The sequence below is a fragment of the Solenopsis invicta genome, chromosome 6 (assembly GCF_016802725.1).
Source record: "Solenopsis invicta isolate M01_SB chromosome 6, UNIL_Sinv_3.0, whole genome shotgun sequence".
Lineage (NCBI taxonomy): Eukaryota > Metazoa > Arthropoda > Insecta > Hymenoptera > Formicidae > Solenopsis > Solenopsis invicta.
This window is the reverse complement of record NC_052669.1, coordinates 22,313,828-22,339,439: the sequence shown is the minus strand read 5'-3', so window position 1 is coordinate 22,339,439 and position 25,612 is coordinate 22,313,828. Positions and strand designations below refer to the sequence as shown.

At 37.7% G+C, this 25,612-nt stretch overlaps 1 protein-coding gene across 1 annotated transcript in view; it reads left to right on the top strand.

Moving 5' to 3' along the window:
- Positions 1-404: 404 nt before the first annotated feature.
- LOC105203876 (homeobox protein Nkx-6.1) overlaps positions 405-25,612 on the top strand; it is a 55,052-nt gene continuing 29,844 nt past the window's right edge. Inside the window, exons 1-2 of the mRNA XM_039451330.1 lie at positions 405-3,027; positions 16,384-16,494. Coding sequence (XP_039307264.1) covers positions 2,238-3,027; positions 16,384-16,494 — 901 coding nt within the window. The 5' untranslated portion in view covers positions 405-2,237. The remainder of the gene's footprint in view (positions 3,028-16,383; positions 16,495-25,612) is intronic.

Below are 25,612 nucleotides of genomic sequence, written 5' to 3'. Positions count from 1 at the left end.
CGTCCTCACGTTTTATTTGAAGCCGAGTTATTTCTTTCCTCGCTTGAATTGTGATTCTTTTTTTACTAAAATAAAATTTCGTAGCAAGATGTTACAAGTTAAATATCGTAGCTATAACTAAAACGTTATCATTCCATCCTACAAGATTTTATCTCGCACTTACAGAAGCGTTTAAGCACGTAAGATCGGAAAGATCTACGTTTAAAACGTGAAGGTAAAAAATTTTGAACCGAGAGAAACCTGCTCCAAGTTTGAGAATATTTAGCTCACATACGGTGAGCGAAAGAAATTTGCGAGGAATTCGTTAAAGGATTATACGGTCGCACGTCGAACTGGAAGAGTCTCTCGCGTGAGTGTGCGGGAGGAAAAGGAGAGTGCCGAAAGAGAGAGAAGAGAGAGAGAGAGAGAGAGAGAGAGAGGGCGAAAAGCGCGCACACCCCGACAACGTGGCGCTTAATGACCGGGAGCGCGAAGTGCAGTCAGCCGCCGTAAATTATCCGTTCGGTCGAAGGCGAGTCTAAAACGCGGATCCAATAGACGAGAGCGGAATCGAGCGACGAAGCGCGGTCGACATTACATTGGTCGGCTGCCAGAGCCGGAGAGAGCCGGCAAGTTCATCTGACATTAGTTACGTCAGCCGCGCGCCGCACCGAGCGCGACGCAGCGATGGTTCATCGGGATGAAGTAACCGAATTCTCGTTGACACGTGTGCATCGGCATACGTACGACGGGCAGGAGGAACGGGAGATCAAATGGACCATCGGCAGCGAATAACTCGATTTGCTCCGTCTACGCGTACTCGACTGGCTGAAAGGTCGAAGAGTAGGTAGGTGGTGAACAGCAGTCGAGTGGGCGGGAAGGATGGAGCCTAAATGGTACGGGAGAGGATGAAGGAAAGAGATAGGAGACGGTTAGGGTAGGTAGCGAGGAAGGAACGACGGAAGGAAGGAAGCGAGTTATCGAGACAGTAGTGTCACCGTAGTCGTGCGGAGGTGCCTAGTCGTCGAGCAAACTAGAGGGCCAGTCTCAGAGCCAAAGAGGCTCAGTCAGCCAACCAGCCAGCCAGCTAGCTAGCCAGCCTGCCTGCCTGCCTGCCTGGCTTGCTTGCTTGCTTGCTTGCTTGCCTGCCTGCCTGCCTGCTTGCCTGCCAGCCAGCCAGCGAACGTACGAGCGAGCAAGCGAGCAAGCGGACGAGCGAGCGAACCAGCAAGTTCTTGTTTTATTCAGTCGGGATCATAAATTACGAATTTAAACACACAATGAAAGACGCTTAACAAGAAGCTAACGCGAGATTGAGAGGCCCCGCCCGGAACACCTCTCCTTCCGGTGGAAAACCACCAGGCCGACCAATCCGACGGCGGTACCGCCCCCGGGCACTTAAACGACCCACGGACGGCACGCCAATCGACTCGCGTCGAGGGCCGACCTATCTCTCCCTCCGCTGCGGCAGTTTCCGGAACGCGCGCGCGAGGACGAGGGCAAGGACGAAAGCACGGGAGAGAGACTCGATCTCCCGCCGGAGAGAGAGCGCGCGCCCGATGCACCCTGCTCGCACACCATTTGGCGACGCGGCGAGTCACTCGGTGAGGACTACCCCGTACCGTCGCGGCACGGACGACGACTTCCTGATCGCGCGTGTCGACCGCCCGTCGATGACCACCAATTCAGTCCGGAGCAGTCGATGACTGATCGTTCCCCGATCGTTCCTCGTTCTCCATGTCATCGCGCGGAACCGGTGAACCGGTGACTGCTCACGGTGTGCGGTGATTACTCGTCTCCACTCATCGATCGCTTGCACTCGCGAAACGTGCCAAACGACGCGACGTGTGATCCGCGGGGAAACCATGAGGATCAGTGATTGACCTTTTGCCTTCCAGTGAGACGGAAGACCGGTAAAAGGGTCGGGAAAGGGAAAGAGCGATAGAACATCATCCTCCTACTTCTTCGAGAACAGTGTCACTCGCGGTCGCGATCGCGGTTAAAGTGTCGAACGTGTCCTGTGTCGCATCGTCGGTGCAGTTCGACGTCGTTCGAGCGAAACGACGCAGTGAGACGATATATTTCCTGATTCAACGGCCGACATCGCCACGGGACTTGCTCCCCGGCACGGCGGGCGGTTCTCCTCGGGAGAATCCCTTTGCGCGCGAGGACTCCGAGGCGGCCGCACGCCTCGTCCAGCGCGCAGCTAAGCACCGGCTAAGATTTTTCGCTCACTACCGAACTATGCGTGGTGCGAGATGGTGTGTTCTCTGACCAGCGGCAAGGCCTGCGCCGACAGCGGAGACCCGTGCCCGGACCCGCCATCGCGCTCCACGCCGGAGGGCGGTGGACTCGAGATTGCCGAGAACATGTCGTCGTCGCTCAGCGACGCGCACCGACGCAACAATAATCATCACCTGGACCAGGGCGATCGTAGCTCGTCCGCGGGTTCCTCGCTGGGCTCGTGCTCCCCGCCGCCCGCCTCGAGCCACTCGCCGCCGCCCCCGCGGCCGCCCTGGCTCCACGACTTCCACGCGGCGGCCGCGCCCCATGTTTTGCAATTTCTCAATCTAAGCGCCGCTGGGGGTGGCATGCTCGGCAGCCAGCCATTGGCAGCGCTGCACTCTATGGCGGAGAGAAGTCATCAGCATCAACAGCAGCAGCAACAGCAACAGCAACAACAGCAGCAGCATCAACAGCAGCAGCAGCAGCAGCAACAGCAGCAGCCGCACCAGCAGCAGCATCATCCACCGCATCAGCAGCAGCAACAGGGCGGCATCCAATTGCCGCGTATCACGGTGCCGTTATCCACTATCACGCAAGGTCAATCGTCACCCACCGGTAGCGGCAAGCATAGTCCGGCAACGTCCATCACCTCCGTCGGCAGCAATCCTCACGGCATCGACACGATACTTTCGAGACCGACGGCGACGGTCCATCCCCAGACAACGGTACCGCCATCGCACGCGGCCCTGCCACCGACCCCACATCCTCAGCACATGGCCGCGCCGCGGTACGCCATGCACGCCGGCTTCACGGCGTCCTCGGGTGCGTATACTACGGTCTTTCTAAGTTTGATCATTTAAATTCAGGTGACGCGATTGCATGCTTAATTGATCACGGACTGCTTATCTGCAGCCGATCTGTGTCGTTCCAGGTAGATAAGCGCTAGAAAGAATTTATTGGAACATTGATTCATTTGAATAATTTAAACATTTCCTTTTGAAAGAGTTTCAACAGTCTCTAACATGTCTGCGTTTTCTTGAGAATGAGGAAAGATTGAAAAACTTTCAGTTTGCTGTTGGATTGGTCAAAATACCTAAAAAGTTGCGAATGACGTGACATTTATAAGTAAATTTCTTCTGTCCCCTCTAATACGCCTTTAGATAGGAGAAAAAAATTATTTATTCCCAATTGTTAATTAAATTTCAAAAAGATGAATATAACGTAGATAATTTTTCATTTTATTTTATATCGAGCTACTAGTGGAACCTCGATATAATATTTAAAATCATTTAGGAAAGTTTTATAAGAGTTGTAGTTTAATTCTAATATTAATCTATTTTACTTAATAAAGTCAGAACATTATTAAGAAGTTCAGAGGTGTACATTCTATGCAAATAGCTTTATCAGTAAATAGGGGAGAACATTGGCATAGTTTTCACAATTTTGACATTTTAATAAACAATTTTGATTAAATGCACTATATAATCTGATAGAGAAAATCTTTCTCAATATTTTCATGCCAAAAATGATTCCGTATATGATATTGTTTCTTTGTAATAAGTAAAATACGAACATGCCGTATAGTATTACTTATACGACAAGCTCCATGTTAAATATTAATGAAAACATGATAGAAATAGAAAAACAAATCGCAGAAACGTGTGTACTTCTTGTAGACATTGTATCTTAAGATTATTTTCTGATGATCGAATAATAGAATGCCGTTACAGAACAAACAAACGTAAACTAATTTAAATGAAAGAATTGTGAACATTCAATTGAATGTTCACAATTCTTACTCGCGCATGAGCTAAACTTGCCTTACGAGTCAATACACCCTACGTACATTCGATTTTAATCATTTGGTTATAACAAGTTATTTAATATTTAAAATAACATCATATAGTGACAGAAACTTTTTCTTAACAAATACTACTTCACTTAGAACTTCGAATTATTCTCTCAAACTGGAAAACATTAATACGAAATTTTGCATTACTCGCTTTAATCTGATTTTTTTCCTTTTTAAATGTAATACTTGTTTGATTTAAATAAAACTTTGGGAAAAGTTTATATCATAAAAGACATATTTTGCGACAATTTTTCCATTGTTTCTTACATAAATACGTAAACAGACTTCAATACCAACTTGTGTCAACGAGCCCTGGTCTCCCCTACGTAAAGATTAACTATGTTTTCTTTGCGATAAATCATATCATACACTTTTCCAAAATATAAAACTTCAACTAAATTTCCTCGCGACAATGTGAGAAAACAATTTCCTGATAAAACAGCCAGCAATCGTAGTGAAAATATTGTGAAAAATATTTTGTAAACGCGGAACAGAGATAAATGTCGAGGGTTATTGATGCTTGTAGATATTAGTAGCATCTGCAACGGTAACAATTCGGTAACCATTCGCGCGTTTGTGATAGAAAATCGGGGGGAAACCGCCGTTCTCTACGCACAAATCGTCGCGTGCTGCGATAGCGTGCGTGTAATGCGGGACGGATTGAACGCATTAATCGTAGAATTACCAAGGGCGGTCGATCGAACAAGCGGGCCAGACGAAAGCGCGACTAGGAGTTACAAATCTATTACGAAACTATCTGTGCATTCGATACGATCGGCCCCGGCGTATAATTCACGGATTTACATAGTCCGAGTCTGATTTTACACTTTGATTCGCGTGAATCACTATCGCCTGGTTTTAACTCATTCTGGCCTAACGAAGAGATAAATATCAAGCGCGGCTTTTGATTTATCGGCGAGACAAGTGAAACTTGCATAAAGAATCATTTAAATCGGAATTGCGAGAACAAATGTAAAGCTAAAGAGATTTAAAATTTTTTTTAAGTGCTCTGAAATGATCCGAACGTTCTAGCAGTCTCAATGATTAGATTTTCCTTAAAATTTGTCGTAGAAAAATTATGAAGACCTCATAAAGATCTTATCCTTTTGTGCGGTACATTTTTGACATAAATGCACGAGCTTTCAATTCACTTTTACAATGTTACTTCCTCGTGTTTTGTTGCTGGCAGCCTGTGCCATCAAGACCTCGTTTGTGATGTTGCAAATGCATAACTTTTCCATCGGATGACGCGCGACAAAGCAGAAGGCGTTTGTCATCGCCTTGAAAGCATGTGAAAAGATGTCACGTTCAAGAGTGCTTTCGTGTGCAACGTCTTACCTCGCGTATATATTAAGTTAAATATGATGCGGTGCGCATCACTAATATTTCACACTAAATTATTTGCCATTAACAACAACGCCCGAGTCCACACAAGAATGTATAACACGATTCAAAATAATTTATCTCGGTAATATTTCGAATCGATAAAATTGCAAAAGTCATTCAAGCTCAATGCCGCTTAAATAAAGTATCGATTTGTTATTACCAAGTTATATAGATAATAGATATATAGATAATTACCAAGTTACAATTATTACTTTACTTTATAATCGATAACGATTTTTAGAAAAATATTTATCTCGAATAAGAATTTACAAATTTTTAAGGTTCACATTTTGTAAAAATTCCCCCAGCATTCTTTATGAGTCACTTTTCATTCCTTAACTATCAGTAATATATATATTCAGGTATCAATTTTAGAATTATCGGAGAGGGTCGATGTTACAACAGCGGCAAGATAGGGTCGTATTATGAAGTTGCTCATACAAATAACGTGTCGTACAATATCGCGGCAATATCGGAGACGTGGGTTTAATTCATAAACGGTATCACGGTTTAAAATCTATAATCTGTTAAAATGACTTTATCGCGCGCCTTCTGCCTAAACGAAATTTGCTACCCAAATATTCGAATACAACTGCAACGATTTGACAATCTAACATTCACACAATTAACAAATATTACATTAAAAAAACCCTTGGAACAATAAATACATAGTAATATATTAGAGGCATTTAAAAATATTTCTTAAGGCTTCGTCTAATTCCGAATATATAATGAAAATAAGAATAGCAGCTCTCAAATCCTGAAGTAATTAGTGTAGAATTAGTTAAACACGGCGTTACGTCATCTCGTTCGATTCTTTTTAACCGCTGCGAATTAGAAAGGCAATTTAATACAGAAATGTTAAGTTAAATAAAAACAAGAACATGAATAAGAATTGCGGCGTGACTTTGATTGAAATATTGACCGGAAGGAGCAGCGGACGCGGAACGGCGGCTCTAAAATTTATGCTTACCGAATTACCTGCTCTCCCCCGGTACATTAACGAGCGACGCAAACGAGGGACGTTACTTAACATTCATGACATTAAATTTCTAAATGATTTGCTCCCGACAGAGCGCGGGTATACTTCGTAATAACGAATCGCTAAACAGCGCGCGCTAATATATCCGCGATTTATACGTTTCGCATATCGAAATGTGCTAATCGAGGCATCGCGAGTTCGATTTTATCGCGTGATAATACGATATATGCGTACGTAATACAGCGAGAAATATAACGCGACTTTATAGTGATTTTAAGCTGAGAATTCTCTGCGCTCAGTTTCACTTTTTATTTATAATTTTATTCTCTTTTTTTGTATATAAAAAAACAATTGTCCTTTTCATAATAAAAGAGAGAACACCAATACTGTTTCCTCTTTACAACTTTGTTTTCGGGTAACGTTTCTTAAACAAAAACTAAAGATAAAACTTTAAAAACAAATTAGAAAGTGTTTTCTATCGGAGCAGTTTTCACTGTACTATTCCGTAATTGTGTTATAATTAATATTTTTGCAATATAATCCAAAAAAGCGTCTGAGAAATTATGCCCCAAAACTGGCATAATAGGCAGAATTCAAATACAGTCCTATAAGCTATTAACTATAAAATAAATCGATAAATTAAGTAATAACATATATTTTTATGTATTAAATAAACAAAGTTTATAAAATTAAGAAGTTAGAATTGAACTCTCCTACTTTATACATTTTGGCGTTTTATTAGGGTTATATTTGGATCTGACGCTATTTTTCAAGATGTGAAAATATTCATGAAACATCTGTCAACGTTGTAGTTGAAGATTTTGTAGTTGTTGCACTCTATTCTCACGAAGAAGTGTATCGGTTTACGCTGCATAGCGTTTTATGTTTCAAGCTGCACTAAAAGGAAAATATGAAAGAGAAAAGTATAAACAAAACAGTTTTAGGGAGCTGCAAACGTGTAAAATGATCTAATATTATCAATAACATACTCACTATTGTTTAAACTACGTAATTTGCAAGAGAAAATCGTGTAAACTTTATTCTCGCTTTTCAAAAATTCGTTTTTAGTAGATTTTATAGAAAAAAGAGCTGTAAATATATGAACTGTGAGATTTTATTTCTTATCTTAAACAGATCAGGTTTTTATCATAGTGTTTAATTTTCGAGAAATAAAGATATGTCGCTTCAGGAGCCAGTCAGTATTGGCAACTTTCCTCTACTGATGGTAGGTAAAAAATAACCATCTTCAACTTATCTTAAAGCATCCTATCTTTGCCATTTTAGCTACACATCTCTATTATCTTAATAATTATTCTTGCTTCAATTTTGTCGCTAAATTTTCATTTGCTCACTTCTAAATTTTTAGCCGAGTCGCAAATCAAGTAGCACTTTATGTACGTGAATGAGAAATTAAGAAAAAAAATGCAGGAAGGAATATTATACTGCGGATGGTTGTGTTTACAATAGGACGCGAATTATTTGATAGCCAAATAGGGCGACCATATACGAGCGGAAGTTAGGATATTGCGGGTTAACCAACTGACGACCATGCTCGTACGCGGCTTGGTGGCGAATTCGGATTTCCGCGAGAGGATGCATGAGCTTCTGGTCCACTTGCGGTTGAACGAACAAAAAGATTACACGTTACGATAAACTGCAGCGGTAAACGGGCGCCGAGCAGCGCAGTACGGCAATGATAAAAAAAAAGTGACGATGGAAAATGCGTATAAATTTAATGCCGCGCAGGAAAGAAGAGGCCTCTTGCGAGGCAGCGCTCGAAAAATAAAGATTTATACTAAATCGCGATTGTGATCGCGCACCAAAGCTTGCCGTATACATCTTTCATTACTCCAGTCCAGTAAAAAAAAAAAAGAAAAAAAAAGAAAAAAGAAGAAAGAAACGAGAATCATATCTGGATGCGACGCAGCGTGCGCGCGCGAGCAATTCAATTTTGGAAAGTTCGTCGCAAAAATATCGCGGTTACGTTCTTGCCTCGTTCTTCGTGACGAATTACATCCTGCGGATTTTTACGACGTTGATGACACCGCGCGGAGTTATTACTGCCGCTGCTTCGCGAAAACGCCCTTTCAAAATTGTTATTCTTTACGCGTTTCGCATGATCGATTTCGGGAAGCTAGATCTAATGTCACTGCCGTATATATCGTAGAAATTAGGATCGGACATTCGTGATGCCGGAGACCGGCACTCGTGTGCCAAAATTGGGTTCTCAGCAGGTGTAGTACGTTCGCTACGTTCCAAAATAGGGCAACGCCCGGCCCGTTGGAGCCGAATATCATGAGGCGGTATGTTTATCCTGAAAGCAGATATTCACATCATCCTAGAAAAGGAACTGCCCGACGCGCCATGTGCCTCCTCACGTGTGTCTTTCATTTTTTATCGCTTGTAATAGAAACCTCGGAAATATTGCGTGACATCTGCTCCGGTTTCTATATCATAAATTATGGCGTTTTCGTCCCCCTCTTTAAGCGCTCTCGTCGCGAAATCTCTCGCCTTTCTCGCGACTCGCGTCTTTCGTGACATTTTGTTTATTATACAAGACGATACAAGAGTATGTGATTCACGGGGATCTGAAAATTCCTGTGCAATCGAATTGCCGTCGGTAACTGCATTAAGAGGTAGAGACCACTCGCTTGCAATAAACGCAGTTATCTGGTGAATAAATTCAGGAGCAACCAATGGGAACGGGAATCGATAGAGAAGCGAGACGTTTCTTAAACACATTTACTTGCGCCGCGTCCAATTAGATGGATTAATTGTTAAAATATGGGAGCCGCTGCCGGCTGCAGGCTTCTCTCTCAAAGGATTATGCACAGTTGCAAAAACCTGTGCTAAATTTAACTTATATCGCATGTTCTAAATGGTCCGCTTACATTTTTGTGTTAATTTGGAACGAATGTAGAAAATAACATAATTATTCTATTAAAAATGAACATATTTCTTTAGTCAAATTAATATTTATGTTAATGCGTACATTTTATTCATTTCGCTTAGAATTTACGTTTCAAAATTATGTTATTTTCAAGTTGTTTGTTCACAAAGATGTTAAATATCAATTAAAGTAATCCAACAGAATACCCACAGAAAAGATTTCTGGATTCACTGCTATTACTCTTTTATCAAAAAAACAAGAATGTTATAGAAATACTCATAATTACTGTTAGGGAAAGATATTGTATTCTTCTTTCACAATCGGTAGTCTGATATTGCTGAAAGAGCTCGCTGTGTACCAAAACTAACTTGTCTCGCAGTATACACCGATTATGATGAGATCAACCAAAATTTAGTTAAATAGTGATGAAATGAATTTTGTAGTTACTGGTACCAAAAACTTAGTTACATTTAATAAAACATTTGATCAATTAGTTGCATAAAAATAATTGTTGGGTTAAGGCTACAATTGTTTGAACAAAACAATTACATATTTAATAATTATAACTGTAAAATTTATTTGATCATTAACACATTTAACTAAACTTTGGTTGATCTTACCAAATATTTTTTTCAGCGTATGGGTTAATACACGGAAAGAATAGTTTTGCCGAAACATCTAAAAATTTAGCTAGATACAGATCTAAAAATAAGTTTGTTAAGCCATCAAAATAATTGTGTAGGACGTTCAAACATGATGATCAAGACTGCAAGTTTTGATATTCTAACAAGCAATTAGTTTGATTGCCTGACAGTTATTTTAATGGTCCAACAAAATTATTTTCAGATCTGTAGCCAGCTAAATTTTTAGACACTTTAACAAAATCGTTCTTTCCGTGTGAGGTCTTGCTTTATGCGTAGGAAAACATTGTTGAGCTTTCCGCAAAGATTCATTAATTCTGATACATTGTGTCGAATTTTTTACAGGAGATTACTTGTCCACACAATTCCCTATCGTTAATGCTGCACGCGGCTATGTAGCAATTAATTATTGTGCCGAAAGAACAATTTTACTGAAACATAGATCTGAAAATAAATATGTTGCATCATTAAGAAATTGAGCTTGGACATTTTAATTGGTTGCTAGAATGTCGAATATTTTTGCAGCAGTGTTATCATGCTTGAATGCCTTACACAATAATTTTGATAGTGCAACATAAAATTATTTTCTGATCTGTATAATATTGTATCTAGCTAAACTTTTAGATACAGCATTAAAATTGTTCTTTCCGTGTATACTTTTTCAAAATGTAATTCTTTACACGCTAAATATCTACTTCTAAACGCCGTTTTTTTTTAAATATTTTGCAAAAAATGCTTTGAAATGAAAACGTCGAACACTTTGGAATGGCGACGCGCGCATGTACCTTATGCAACACGCAAACGCACATGCACAATTTTAGTACTGCGAAATAAAATAGTCATATATCGTTATTGTGTAATCCTGTCAAATGCATTTGCGATATTTGCCTGTGTTTCAAATCGGCGCGGTGTACATACACACCCGCGGCTCGTATTTTAGAGCATATGCCCGGCGTACAATGGCGCGTATACGTTGGAACTATCTCGCCGTAATTCGCGTAATCGTATACGGTTTCAATAACGGTTTAATGGGTAACCGACTTCATTGTCGTATTAGACAGATTACGTCGATTACAAATACGACGAGCAATGTGGCTCGTATTTACGACGCGAATTCGGTGGCGCGCGAATGCCGCTCTGTCAGAATTATAGACGGCTACCGGATACATACGTATGTATGAGTATACTGTTCCGGTAGCACATATATATATATGTATATGTGTGTGTGTGTGTGTGTGTGTGTGTGTGTGTGTGTGTGTGTGTGTGTGTGTGTGTGTGTGTGTGTGTGTGTGTGTGTGTGTGTATAATATACGTACAGCGTACATATTCCCGTATAAATTCCCTCCGCTAAAACACATCGTCGCGTTTTATTCATATGAATGGCGCGCCGCTGATTCGATTCGAGACTGACTGACTGAAATAAAATAATTTTAGAAAAAAAAAGAAAGACTCAAGGATAACAAATTTGTTAAAGTTATCTTTAAAATTAGAAGCCCCGTTCTTTTCACGCTATCGTAATCCCACGATGCGAATCATGCGACGAAAAACGTGTAAAGAAAATAATTTAGTCGAGCTATTATGTCAAGAGAATATTGTCTATTTGCAGAATATAAAAATATATATGATTATAATCGCGTCACACTGTATGGAGATCGTTCTTCTTTTTCACATTGCCGCGCTATCGTCATCGCGATTATGCGATTCGCAACGCGCGCCGCTAATTGACATCTGATACCGATCGATCTCTCGCGCGCGTACGCTTTACACCGATGGTCATTAATTAAATTCTCGGCGGACGCGCGCGCGAGACTGCCGAGATCGCCGCTGTATAAATGACAAAAAGCCAATCAAAATGTGCGGTATTAAACGATAAATATTTCGTCCGCTTACTCGCCCGTCGACGTCGCGTCCGTACCTTATTCACCGCGATATTCAGTGCGTCAAATATTTATAGCTTACGCTCTCGCACCATGTTTTCCCGATTGGTCGTTCCAATAAACGCGACGTATCGCATATATACACATAGGATGTTCTAGATTGCGATTTAAAACAAACTCTTTTTGGCAAAAACGTTGACACATCGATTGCTTTTCGCAGCGTATATATACACGGAGAGAATTTCCTCTTAGAAGTTACATTGAAAAAATTATGATAATCGCGAGATATAACATGAACTTTGGAGAATTTTACTATACGTCTGGTTTAGTAAAATTTTTATAAAATTTGGTGAAATTTTAGGAAAAGTATTTTATAATGTAAAATAGATTGATTAAATTTTATAAAGAACTTAAACTGTAGAGAATAAGATGATTATGGCCACTTTTGTATTATCTTCGTTATTAGGACGAATTCTAATTACTTATGGAAGTGTATGTTTAATGGCTTGTTATGTAATGGCGCTAACCAATACTCAACAGACATTTTTACTTTTGAGTATTTCAAAACTTTTACAAAATACATTTTAACATTTAATTACACACTCCTTCATTGTTTTTAAACTTGAGCGTATTATCACACGAATGTATGCACACTCGTGAGTGATTTTTTTTACTATGTATTTAGCTGTACATATTTCGAGTTAAACAATAGTAGTTTGTTAATACGATAGAATATTGGTAATAGCATCAAAATTTTCAAACCGAAATAATTCTTCGAAAAATCGTTTGTCATTCTCCAGAGGGCTACGTTCAGAAACATTTGAAATATCATTTTGTTGTTAAATGTTAAACAAAAATGAAATAATATCTCTAATGTTTTTGAACGCAGAAAAATTCTAAATCATGAAAGATTAAAAATATATAATTTTGTAACAAAATACTGTATCTTTTTTAAACAAAACCATTTTCTAAATTTACTTTCATGTTAGCCCATATTAACAGCCTTCTATCTCGTCGATTCATTATACTATGTTGCTATATTTTTAAAAATAATATTCAATGTAATAAGTAATTCATAACTTTGAGTTTAGAATCCATTAAACATTTTGATGAATATAATCGTTAAATTTCAATATAAAATATTATTAACAAAGTTATTGCATAAAATGTAAGTGGCTACCATCTTCTCTTCTACTTTTAGTAGAATTTTAGTTTCAGTAAAATTTTAATAAAATTTGGTTGAATTTAAAAATATTTCATAATATAAAATAGCTGGATTAATTTTTATACTAAAATTTTACTAAATTATAATAAAAGTATAATAAAATTTTTCAAAGGTCATTGCATGGTGACTACCATGATTTTGAAAGTAAATTCTAAGAGAAAATTTTCTGCGCACAAAGATTCGAATTAAATTTCAAAATTGAAAACAAAATAATCTTATTTCTTGATTTTGAGTCTCTCGCGTTTTCAGAATTTTATTTCGAAATTTAAGTTGTATCATATTACGTGTCAAGATATTTAATATTGAATATTTTAAAAAATCACGAGGGATAATAGCTGATCTTGTGACTTTTTCAAAAGATTGACTGTCCAAGTATCCGTAATTAAGATTAAGAACGAGGATATTTTGGTAACATGCGTACACACTTTTAAATGCTTTTAATTGCCCGATTCACGGCGCTTTCGAACGAGGCGTCGTAAAAGCGCGTGCCGGGGGTCCGTTTGAGGATCGAGTAGACTTCACCTTTCCACTCCTCTCGTTCTTCGGGCCCCGGCCACGTGGGCCCGCGGACAAAGAGCATGATCGTCGGTATTTTCGTTGATGAGCGTGCGCGGGTTTAGCCGTTTATGATCCCATAAATTCCATCTGATTTCGGCGTAACGGACAAAAGGAGCGGCGATCGGATGGTCGTATCGCGCGTATCCCACTATTCCCGTTCCCGTTTTCGTCGTCGACGGTAAAATGGAAATGACGCTTTATTGTTCGGACGGACAAGCGTGGATGGCCTGTAGAAACACGCACCCGAAACGAATTAAACGCGCCCACGCAACCGGGAGCTCACTTTCTCTCCGTCGCGATTATGGCTAATTTCTGAATGCGGACGACGACGGTGTCACGAATCCGAATCGTCGAATGATTTTCTTTGGTAAACGACGTTGTACCGTGAATGTCCTCCCGATGAAATATTGCGAGAATACGCAGGCTTATTATATGATGACGATCAATTAAACGTGGGTGTAAATAACTTTCCGAAATTGCATTACAAAGGTAAACGTCCTGTTAGGATCTTCTCGAAAGTGACGACATACATTGATACAGTCCTCTGCATAAGATTCACGGAAAAGGGGAATAATTTATTAGAAATTCGTGCAAATCAAAGCTTTTTTAAGGCAAAGTTGAATTTTATTTCTTTATTCGAATCCGAATCGAACTGAATCGATGAAACGTAATCTTAAATTAACATCATAATTATTGTTAGGTATTGAATTTTAATATACAGATGAAAAAGATTTAGGAGATTTCTATGTAAAAAGAATCATTGATAATATGATAGAAGGTTATTTTAGATTATTTTAGATATGATTTTATAAAGTTATCAATATGTCATTCGTATTTGAACTTGGATTCGAAATTTTCGAATAGCTTGGATAGCTCAAATAGTTCGAATTACAAAGAGATTCAAATCTTGATTCGATTCGCATTCGACTAGTTCATATATAATTCATTATTCAATAAGAATTATACATACATACTTTCTTACTAACAAGCTGAGCAAATGAAAACAACGACTATCTTCTAGAATATTTTAACGATTATGAATTAATCATTTTGAGCACGACATACTAAAACAATAAATAACGAATTCAATTTATATAAGCAGCTAAATCATTACAGACTTTTCCAATTAATAAAAGTTAAGTAGAGGGAGGCATTCACTAAAGTTAAATAAAAATATAAAGTTTGCAATAAAATATTCTTGAGTTTGTTGAAAGAAATAATCGCTTTTGAAAGCACAAGAACTCTCAGAAATATGCATGAATGGACATAAGTCTCGCGCCTTTCTCACAAAGACGATAAGATAATAATAAGTCTTGGAAACGCGAACGATGATAATTCCGCCGTGTCTTTTATTCGATTCGCGCGTTTCGATCGGTCAGAGAGATCAATTTAATCTCCCTTAATCCGCGCAAAAAGTCCGTCGGATCCCAACGACCGATATTTACGGATTCGATATCCCAGTCATCGTTCCCTCGCATAGAGCCCGGCTTAAGTCGACTAATTTCTCGCGTTCGAAAGGTCGGATCATTAAGGTCTCCGCGTAGCGGGAGTTGCCGAGAAGCCAGCCTCCTCTCTCGAAGCTGCGAATCGAATTGGCGTCGTGTGTGCGTGCGTGTGCACGAGTGTGCGGTCGCCGATAATCTCGACTGAAACACCAGATTCGATAGATACGAATTTCCGTCGAGCTGAACCTGCGGCTCCTAAATAGAGAGAAACGAAAAATGCCTACAGATCCTTTAATAACTTTTTTATGCCAATTTCGTTGATGTAATATATCGTCTCTGTCGATACTTCTGTTACAAATTGTATTCAGTCAAAACTGGAAAGAACGAAACCGTACGATTTGCAAAAATCAGAAATAAAATTGTAACTACATTTGTAATACAATAACGGGCGTTCGGAGTTTTCTCAGTTTGACATTTAATTATTCGGCGGGGAGGAGGGGAAAAGCGGAAAAAGGGCGAGATTGAAATCTGTCGCGAGGTCGCGCGGCTTATAAAATTGCGGCATTTAAATTCCGCTTGCATATCCCGGGCGGATGCGAGTTGTATGAAAATTGCGTATGATAAAAATGTGAAATGAATCGCGTAGATGTGGAAACGAGCGGGAGGGGAAAAACTGAAGCTTAATAAAGCGGTTTACGGTGGAGAAACGGGACGACTTGGCCGACATCGATCCAAGGAAGCTGTTTTACTCGGTCAGTAAACGCGCGCCCGTTCTACATCTCGCCGTTGCATTTTACGGCTTCCTTCGATTATTACTTCAATATGCGCTCTGCTATCTGAATTATCGTAAATCCAATATCGTTATCTACACCGACCGTCGGGTCAAAGCATATGTTATGTTCGCTACGTTTAATCCCAGTATCAGTTAAATATACATCAACCATTATTAATATCGCGAATAATTGTATTAACGTCATTAAGTAGTACACTTTTTTTCAAAGGAGAGGAAAAAAAGTCGCGAATAGAAAAGTATAGATGATTACATATATTTTCAGCGTCGCTGAGAATCTTTTATAAGATTAGAATTCATCATTGTTATTTTCAATTTGCAATTATATTTATTTGTATCTTATTTTTGGAAAAGAGTTAATTGCTGCGATTTTTACCAATTGAGAGTTATTAGTTACTTTTAATTACCATTTAAGTTATAGAAAAATTGAAAAAAAATGTACAATCCCGGTGATTCGCGTGCAGACTTTGGAATAAGTTTCAAGTCAAAATTCGCAATATGTAAGAGAGTGCTCATTTGTATATCTCCCTAGGTATCGGTCAATTTCAACAAAGAGCAGAACCACGGCACACTGCTGTCTATTGGCCGGGCCTTCAGGGACTAGTCAGCGATCCTCTCGCATGGCGCGCAAGATTACACACATGTAAGTTCGATACTCTCACGTACTACATCTTTTATATATACATATGATAATATTATGAAAAGATAAAGAGGAGAGAGAGAGAGAGAGAGAGAGAGAGAGAAAGAGAGAGAATACCGTTCTCAATACTCACATATTTACGATATTGAAAACAATTCATCGCAAATGCTCTTAACATTAAAATGTAATTAATACAAAGCTTATTGGTCATTAAGATTTGTTAAAATGATACGCTCGACTGTGTCTAATAGTAATAATAATTTATTGCATACGCGTGAAAATCAATGCAGCACTAAAATTTTTCAGAAATTTCTCAGAAATGTTTCAACTGAAAAGTGAAACATTTCATAAAAATTGCGAAATATACCTGCAACATTTCTAGAATAGCAAAATGGTCGCGATTCTTGTACTTCAAAGTTTATAGAGAAGTTGTTGAAAAGCTACTGACAAAATCTACAACCTTTTTAAAATATTGTCAAAAGATTACTGAAATGGTTAAATTATGTAAAAAAAATTATAATTTACGTAGGAATACCAAACAGTCCAATTTTGAGGGCTCATCGTCGAAGAATATTTCCACTAAACACGGGCGAGAAATCTTGTAATGTTGCACCTTTTAATCCTCAATGTTTTGTAGAATACTAAGTTTTTATTCTACAAAATATTTCGTAGAAAGTAGGTTTTTGTCGAGAAATATAAAAATCCGTCGCGTCCATCTAAATAGTGATTCCGCGTATTGCCCGCGAGTTTTCAAAATCATTTCACGCGAAAGCTTTACGAAACACTCACATGTTTTCAGATTTATTAAATTGTAATGGATTTTAGAAATATTTCTCTGTTGCAACATTTTATTTCACATATTGCAGAATTTTTTCAGAATTGTTGTGTAAATGTGAAAGGTTGAAATGATTTTGAAAACTTTCTGTAGAAATCGTGAAAAAGAAGGTCGGTGAAAAAGAGGAAAAAAGGGAAATTGTATACACAAATGGTAAGCAAGGTTGCGTTATAACGTCTACAATTATATTCAGGGAAGTAACGCGTTACTTGTAACACCATTACCGTTGCAATTACTTTTTTTAGTAGCGGACTGATAACGGTATTACTTTACTTCTTTACTAACTGTAATTTAGTTACGTTTTTTCAGTAATGGTAACGAATTTATGTTACTTTTATCGTTACTTTTTACATTTTCAACCTATTTGTGATAATTTCATTTGTATACGTGTGTGTTCAATCTTCAGTCTCAATCTTCACTCTCCAACTATATTCATAATCTATTATTATGTTTAAACTCATTGTTACCAATATGTTTAAAAGAAATTATGTTTAAAATATCTTAAATATAGCTTTAAAATGTCATAAATCAATCATATTGCTGCATATATTTTAAGAATAATTTTGAAATTATTACATTAAAATTTTAAAATACAAAATTACTAAAACATATAAATTTATAATATTACATAAATATCGCTATATTTATAAATTTAATAAAAACTAAAACTTTTAATTTGCATTTCAAACATTTAAAAATTTTTCTTTTCAACTTTTTGAAATATTTTGTGTTTTCGCAAATTTAAGATAAAAGTAACATTGTTTAATATGTTAATAAAAAAACAAAAAAGTAAATTTTATATTTAATTTCATCTTGTTTTTGAACTAAAAAAAGTAACGGAAAAGTAGCGAATCATTTTTAAATAAGTTACTTTTTAGAATTAGTACGAGTTACTTTTAAAAGGTAACTTGGCCAATCTCCTGATTACATCTTATTTTTAATTGGAAACCTTTCGCACATGCCTCTTTCCTCTCTTATCCCTTAACTTTTGACTTTACTCGAGCATTTCTTCGGCAATGGAAGAATGTATTGTTGTTACTTCTAAATACGCGCATTGTCGTCGTACGACTCAACTGCCTGCGGATGTTTCGTTACCTTTCCCCGGGCGGATCGTCGCGGCGGATTTGACAGCTGCGCATGTTTGCTTTTGCGGCAGGAAAATCACAGGGCCGAAGTGAAGAAACACGTGCTGCCGAACGTGTCTCCGTTTGTAACGGCGCGGCGTGCCCGGAAAGTCGTTTGAAACGACTCTCCCGGCGTGGGTCGCCTATGGGGAGGAATTTAAAAAATGCGAGAAAACCATCGTCGCGCGCGGAGAGAGCGCGGGAAAGGAAGTCGTGAAGCGATCGAGGGGCCCGCGGCTACGAGAAGGACAAGGGGGACCCTCAATCTGAACGGGGACACGTAGATGACGCATAAACGGAGAATTTGACCGCATGAAAAATGCACCTCTATCAATAGCTCTTTTGCCGTTCGTTAATCTTTTCGAGAGAATCACCAGAATTTATCCAAAATTATGATCAAAAATCTTTCAAGTATGCGCTTAAGAAGAAAAATGAGCATACAACGGTAGCTCTAGTAGTAGAATGAGAATCGTTGAACATAAAGTATTATACAGTGAGTACCAAGTGAATAACTGTTCGGTTTGTTACATGTGTACGTGCGTATTATTTATAAATGTGCAATATATCACGTTTATAGATGTGATTATTAAATGGAAATTTATAGAATTACAATATACGAAATTAAAATATAATTTCGAGAAAAATGAAATTCTACGTGCTAGCTAGACAAAATTGTGTCGTGCATGTCACAAGAGATATTGAACGTTGAATTTAAAATTAATTCGAGTTATCGAGTTTACAGTATCATCGATATAATGCAACGCATACTAATTACTAATTGAATTGCAAATATTCGTGTAATCTATTACTTCCCAATTTACACTAATATACATCATCTTTTACATGCAATTTTGTGACAAAGAAACGGATGCATGAGTAGCTAAATGAGGTAGGTCAATTCTAAATTTTTAGTATTTGATTCACGAAAACACATTGTTAATTTCAAATTTATTGTACGTAATTAAAATCGAGAATATACAGAGTGTTCCGCAATTCGCGAATCATAATACGATAGCAAGAAAGTTCTCGAAAAATTTAGTAAAAAAAATAGCTATTTATAGATATTTATTTCAAGAAGTAAGTTTTGGGACATAAAAGTTTAAAGCTGGACAATCACAAATTACGTTTAGACGCATGTTCGTGAGTCGCTAATCTATCACGCGAGCGATAGTTTTAATGACCGTATGACAGACAACCGTCTAAAGTAGGATTTGAAAAAATCCGAGTTTTTTTTTTAAACCAGCCCAATGGGTTTTTTAGGTTCTGTTAAGTTTTAGTGAGTTTTTTTCAGGTTTAATGAGTTTTTATTTTTCATAAACTAATAAATAATAAAATCTGCTATTCATTTGATAATTAAATATAAAATTCTATTTTGAATTAATTTCAATTTAAATTACAAATTTATTTCTTTTTATAACATATATCTATATATCTGTATAAGGTATTCTGTGTCAAATCGATCAGTCTTTAGTTTCGACCATTTTTTATTCAATTCATTTTTTGACAAAAGTGATTCATTTTGTATAAGGTCTTTATGCTCATTACGTATAATAATAAATTTTTTGTAACTTTACTCAAAAATTAAGAAATAAAGTTTTTAACTATAATATTTGAAACAGAATAAAAATGCAAACTAAAATAGGTACAAAACACATTAAATTAAATTAAGTTTTATTATGTGTCCTTGTTCTTTATCAATTTTACATGTATCTTTTATTTTATTTATATTAAATTATATTTGTTTCTATTAATTTACAATATATTAAATATACTATTATATTATTAAATTCTAATTAGATTTTGAAATAAATTTTTAAATAGATCCAATAGAGCCCGATGGATTGGACGATCTCGCCCCTGATCTAAACGTAATCTCTAATTGACCGGTATTAACCTCTTATATTTCAAAAACTACTTCTTAAAATAAAAATCTGTTCTGTATATCTGAATCTTCAGATCGTAATCTTTCTAATCTGCAGTGTCGTAACTGTGATCATTAATGGTTATTCACTAATCAGTTTTTCAGTTTCAATTGAGAAGGGGATACTCTCACTGATCGGAAGTAGTGTATTGTCATTGAAAGACAGTGCATGTATCACTGATTGATACAGTTAAGTACCACTAAAATCAGACTATTCATTCACTGTTTTTCAGTGACTAATACAGTGATTCCGATTTACATAGTACAATTAATTTTTCTTTAACTTTCTTGTTGTAGTGTTTTTTCGATCACCGAATTTTAGAAAATTCTGTATACGTACAAACATTTTTACTTGATTTTAAATCAAATAGAATAATAATATTATGCAAGACAATCAAATCTTTGCGTTATGCAAAGTATTAATCTAAACGTAACGATTATCCAGAATATCAATTTATTAAACTTGTCAATTTTAACAAAGTAGATTTACTAATTAGATACTCATTCGATTGATTCTTCGTGTGTGAACTTCTCAATAAAATGTTAGGAACTATGGATTAGGTATTTGCAAAACTTGTTCATTCATATCTAGACTACGTGATCATCGTTTCGTGTAGACACCGGCAACGTCGATCGTAGCAGGTCGATCCCGATCGTTATCAAGTGCCGACACACTCCCTTCGCACTCCCTCGGGCACTTGGACGGTTCACGCTCAATTAGCCGGCGGGATCCCCCCTGACATACATACCGGGACATTCTCGATGGTGATACGGCCGTCGTGTATACACCCCCGTTCTTACGAGAAGACGATTAAGGGCATCGCAGAGAGAGCAACAGCGAGAGAGAGAGAGAGAGAGAGAGAGAAGGAGAAAGAAAAAAATCACAAACAAAGTGAAAGAACACGTGACATCCCGTCTCGTTCCCCTTTCGACGGAGAGCGATGGCGATGAAGGCGAGAGACGGAGAAAAGGCAACGCGATACATCAACTCTCTGCGGGGGACGGCACATGTGCCGCGGCGGCGGCGGCGTCGCGACGTAAGAAGAGCGTGTGGAACGCGGGCGTGGACACACCGTGTGGAGAGGCACGTGTGTGGGCGCGTGTGCGTGCTCGCCGCCGCACGGCATGTCGACAGAGAGAGAGAGAGAGAGACGGGGGGGAGAGGAGAGTGTGTCATACGAAGCGTGGAGGGCGAATAAGAGGGTGGTAGCGGTAGTCCGCTGCGGCGTCGGATCCGGGATATCATCATATTCAATATCAACCCTGCCGCCAACCCCCGGGAGCAACCGCTGCCGGCCGTCGGTCGCCCTATCTCCGTTGCCCCGTTCCCCCCCTTCATCCCGCTACCTCTCCCGCACGCTACGTTTTCCACACTCGCGCGAATAACTCCGGCAATATTTTAACTGCGGCATCGGGGCATCCGCGCCTGCCTTTTCTACCGCCTCCGGTGGTACACGCTGCGGTGGACTCACCCCTCGACCCCCTTCATCGAATTCTCCTCCCATGGGGTGGCGGAGGAGGGGACACATGGAGACTGGCGCGTACCCCGCGCTTCGCGCGGAACGTAAGAGTTACACCGGCTACGCGGTATATTTTATATTCCGGGACGAAACGTTGATCGGCTCATGGCCCTCGCGAGGCATCGCCGAACGATCGCCACGGGAACCGTCCTTCTATTTATGCCTCCGCACCATATATATCGAGATACAACTATACCCTGAGATAAGCCAACCCGAACTAACTTTCATCTTTTTCGCCCCCGCAGCCTTTTATTCTCCTCTTGTGCCGATGGATAGTGACAATAATCACCTCGATATTTATCCGATATTTGAGAATCGTATCGATAAGCACAACTGAATTCGAAATTGAAGCGTTTATATCAAGAATCTTTCATGGGTAATTAGAAAAATTTCAATTATAGAAAATCTCAAGACTGTATTAGAGGAAGAGAGGGAAAAAATTATATTTGCGAAAGTCTTCTGCTATCTAAAGAATTTAAATTGTACTGTTTTTCAACCCTTACAATCACACAATTCGGATCTTGCATATTACTATAGGTTCTGGAGATTTTCGCTGATTTCAAATCCGCTGTCGTCAGATTTCTAAAATAATATGGCAAACGAAATATTTAAAAGTTAGCTATACAACACAAAGTTGAAAAAATGTAAGTTTCTACAATTAAATGCAATTTTACATCTGTTCGTAGAAACTTACACCTTTTCAATTTTGTGTTGTAAAGTACTGAAAATTTCATGTGCAAAAAATGTGTAAAAAAATCATATTTTGCTCTTTAGAACTTTATCTACTTTATTTAAAAAAAATAGTGTGCAATTATCTGGAATAATTCAGAAGAAAGACAGGGATCGTGAGATGCCGTAACATTTCATATAATTCGCGTTAAGTTCTAATAGCAACCGTTAAAATTACTTCGTTACAGTCTATTTAGACATTGAAGGATGATTACTAGTCATTAGTGTTCACTGTGTTTTTATAAAAGCTAAATTTTAATCACAAGTAGCGATTTTTACAGATGTATACTTTCTATATAATTTTGAGAAATATGTTAGACATTAATTTTTTTTAACTTCAGTCTAGCTTAAAAGCCTTGAATGTAACTTTAAAATAATGTGATGCTTTATAACGTTTTATATTTTTAATATTACGAAATTTCCTGTCTACATCACAAAACTTTTAAATAGTTTCAATATTAATTAATAAACAGGGGCTATTAAAACTTTTAATAACTTTCGTTAATATTAATTTGTAATCGCGCGCGCGAAATTTTCCGCATAAAATCCTCTCATAATGCTACGATTTCGCTCCTACGTATAGCATAAAATCCTATCCTATGCATAAAACACGAACTTCTCGTGAAAATGACGGGCATCTATCCATCCGCACGTCGCTCCCTTCATTCCCATTCCCATAACGAGAACGTCGGATATCGTGCACCTTATTTCTGTTTAGATATCCACGATGTACACTGTTATTCCTGCCGCCCTTTCCTGTATTTTCCTTCTCCACACTTTTTTTCACGCCGTCATCGCCCGTTCTTTTCCGTGTTTCCCCCTTTTTTCTCCCGCGTTCACCGACCCTGTCTCTCCTCACTTTCCTCATCTGGTGGGCTTTATGGACATGAAACTCACCCGAGTAAGCGTCACGTAAGCGAACCCGGTAATGAAAACGTCGCTGACGCGACGAGATTCCGGTGGCGGTCCATGCCGGCCGATGTATATTGTTATTACTCACGATGTATCCATAGAGAGCGAATCACCCTAGCAGGGAGAAGCCGACCGCGATCTGGCTTCCAATAACTTTTCGCAATTGTGTTTCATTGTGGGACATTGTCTCGGCGTAGAAATCAAGAATAATCCTTCGACGACGGAAAAGTTCTCAAAAAAGGTTTATACCATTTCCGAAAAATTATTTTCGTGCACAGAGTTACATATGAATTTTCGTATGTAAGCATCAAATAATAAAAATATTTGAGATTAAGTAATTAACAAGTTAATTATTTTGATTCGATGTGAATGATTTTAATTATAACTTTTTTTGCATTATTTTAAATTTGTTATTGGGATATTATTTATATGGAAGGATCGATATAATTTTATTTGCGCGCGCGATACATTCTCTTAAATCTCGCTAATGATCGCAACCTTTCGATCGGCGCTGGTATCATCGTTAGTGGATCTCGAGCGGCGGGGAGACCTCGTTAGCTCGAATTAACTAAGCATCCATTTACTTTTGGTGACAACACACTTTGCACACTCGATAAAGCATTCCTCTCAGACGTCAGTCGACTCGATGCGCGCCGTTATTACTCACGTCGTCGATGGAGCGAGCAGCCCCTTCAAGAGCGCCCGATCGTGCTTTCTAGAAGTCAAGTGATATCCGATTCAATTACGTCGAAGTGACGGACCATCGCCCTACGTCATCCCTGACTTTTTATTTCGACAAAAGCATTGCGCTATATCCACTTGAATATATGCAATTATTATTGATAGAGAGCACAAGTGACGTACATACACATGAAAACGTACCGTTTCGGAAGTTATTTATTTCTCTTAATGGGGAAGAGTTGCCGAATGCGTATCATTTATATTATAAATTATTTTTTATTATATTTTATTTGGTATTAATTTGTATACGAATAAACATTAAAAATTGTAGTTTAATAATTCAGGTACTACTTATTACTATGTTTAAACTTCCACCAATAATAATTAATTTATTATGACTCTTTTTGCAACATATTGCAAAAGATTCGATTCAGGTAACTGATCGTGTAAATCATACCTGTGGGTCTCCTAAATGGTATTGGTTTAAAAATATCGAATTTAAATAATTAAAAATAGAAAGAATTACTAATACTTATTTTATTAATAATTTATTAAAAGAAAATCAAATATTTAATAACAAATAAATAGTAATGAAAAAGTTAAGTTGTCGAAATAAAACTATTAATATCATTTAACGTAATGAAATTTGTGACGGCACAATTTAGAAAACTTATTTATAAATGTCATATAAAATATTGATTTAATCTCTAATATATACAATTGCAAATATATACAATAAATGTAAAATTTTCTAGAATAAATTCTTTTATGAAAATATAAAAAATCAAATAGCCTGATTACCTATATTATTACACATAAATTAATTAAACATTAACATGAGAGTGCATTGAGGCGAATCGGATCAATTTTTCTTCATTGGTAAAAGAATAATAAAAAAACTAATTTTGTTATTAAGTTTTACCAAATTTTTAATATTTACATCTTTGACTTGAGTTTCATATAATAAAATAATACAGCAACATTTCTTATTACACAACAAAAAAATATCAAAAAAATGGAATTTATCCGATTTGTCTCAACAATGGGTGCGAAGGAGATCGTCAATTTAAAAGAAATAAAATCTGAAAGAAATAAAACTGAATGAATAAATTCTTTAAAAGACTCTATTAAGCATTTTTATTACAAACTCACAAAATTGGGATCGTGATTTTATATGAGAGACATAATTTTTTCGCGTACTCATGATCTCTGTGCTTGTAGCATTGACTGACACTGAATCATACGCAATACAAAATTATTGTTTATTGTTTCCGCTACAGAAAGAACGGGTGGAAGTAACTAACATGATAAAACAGATCGTATGAAATAAAAAACTAATGATAACTATCTCAAAATCTTTTTCTTTAAAACTATCTTTTGTAATAATCCGATTCGTCTC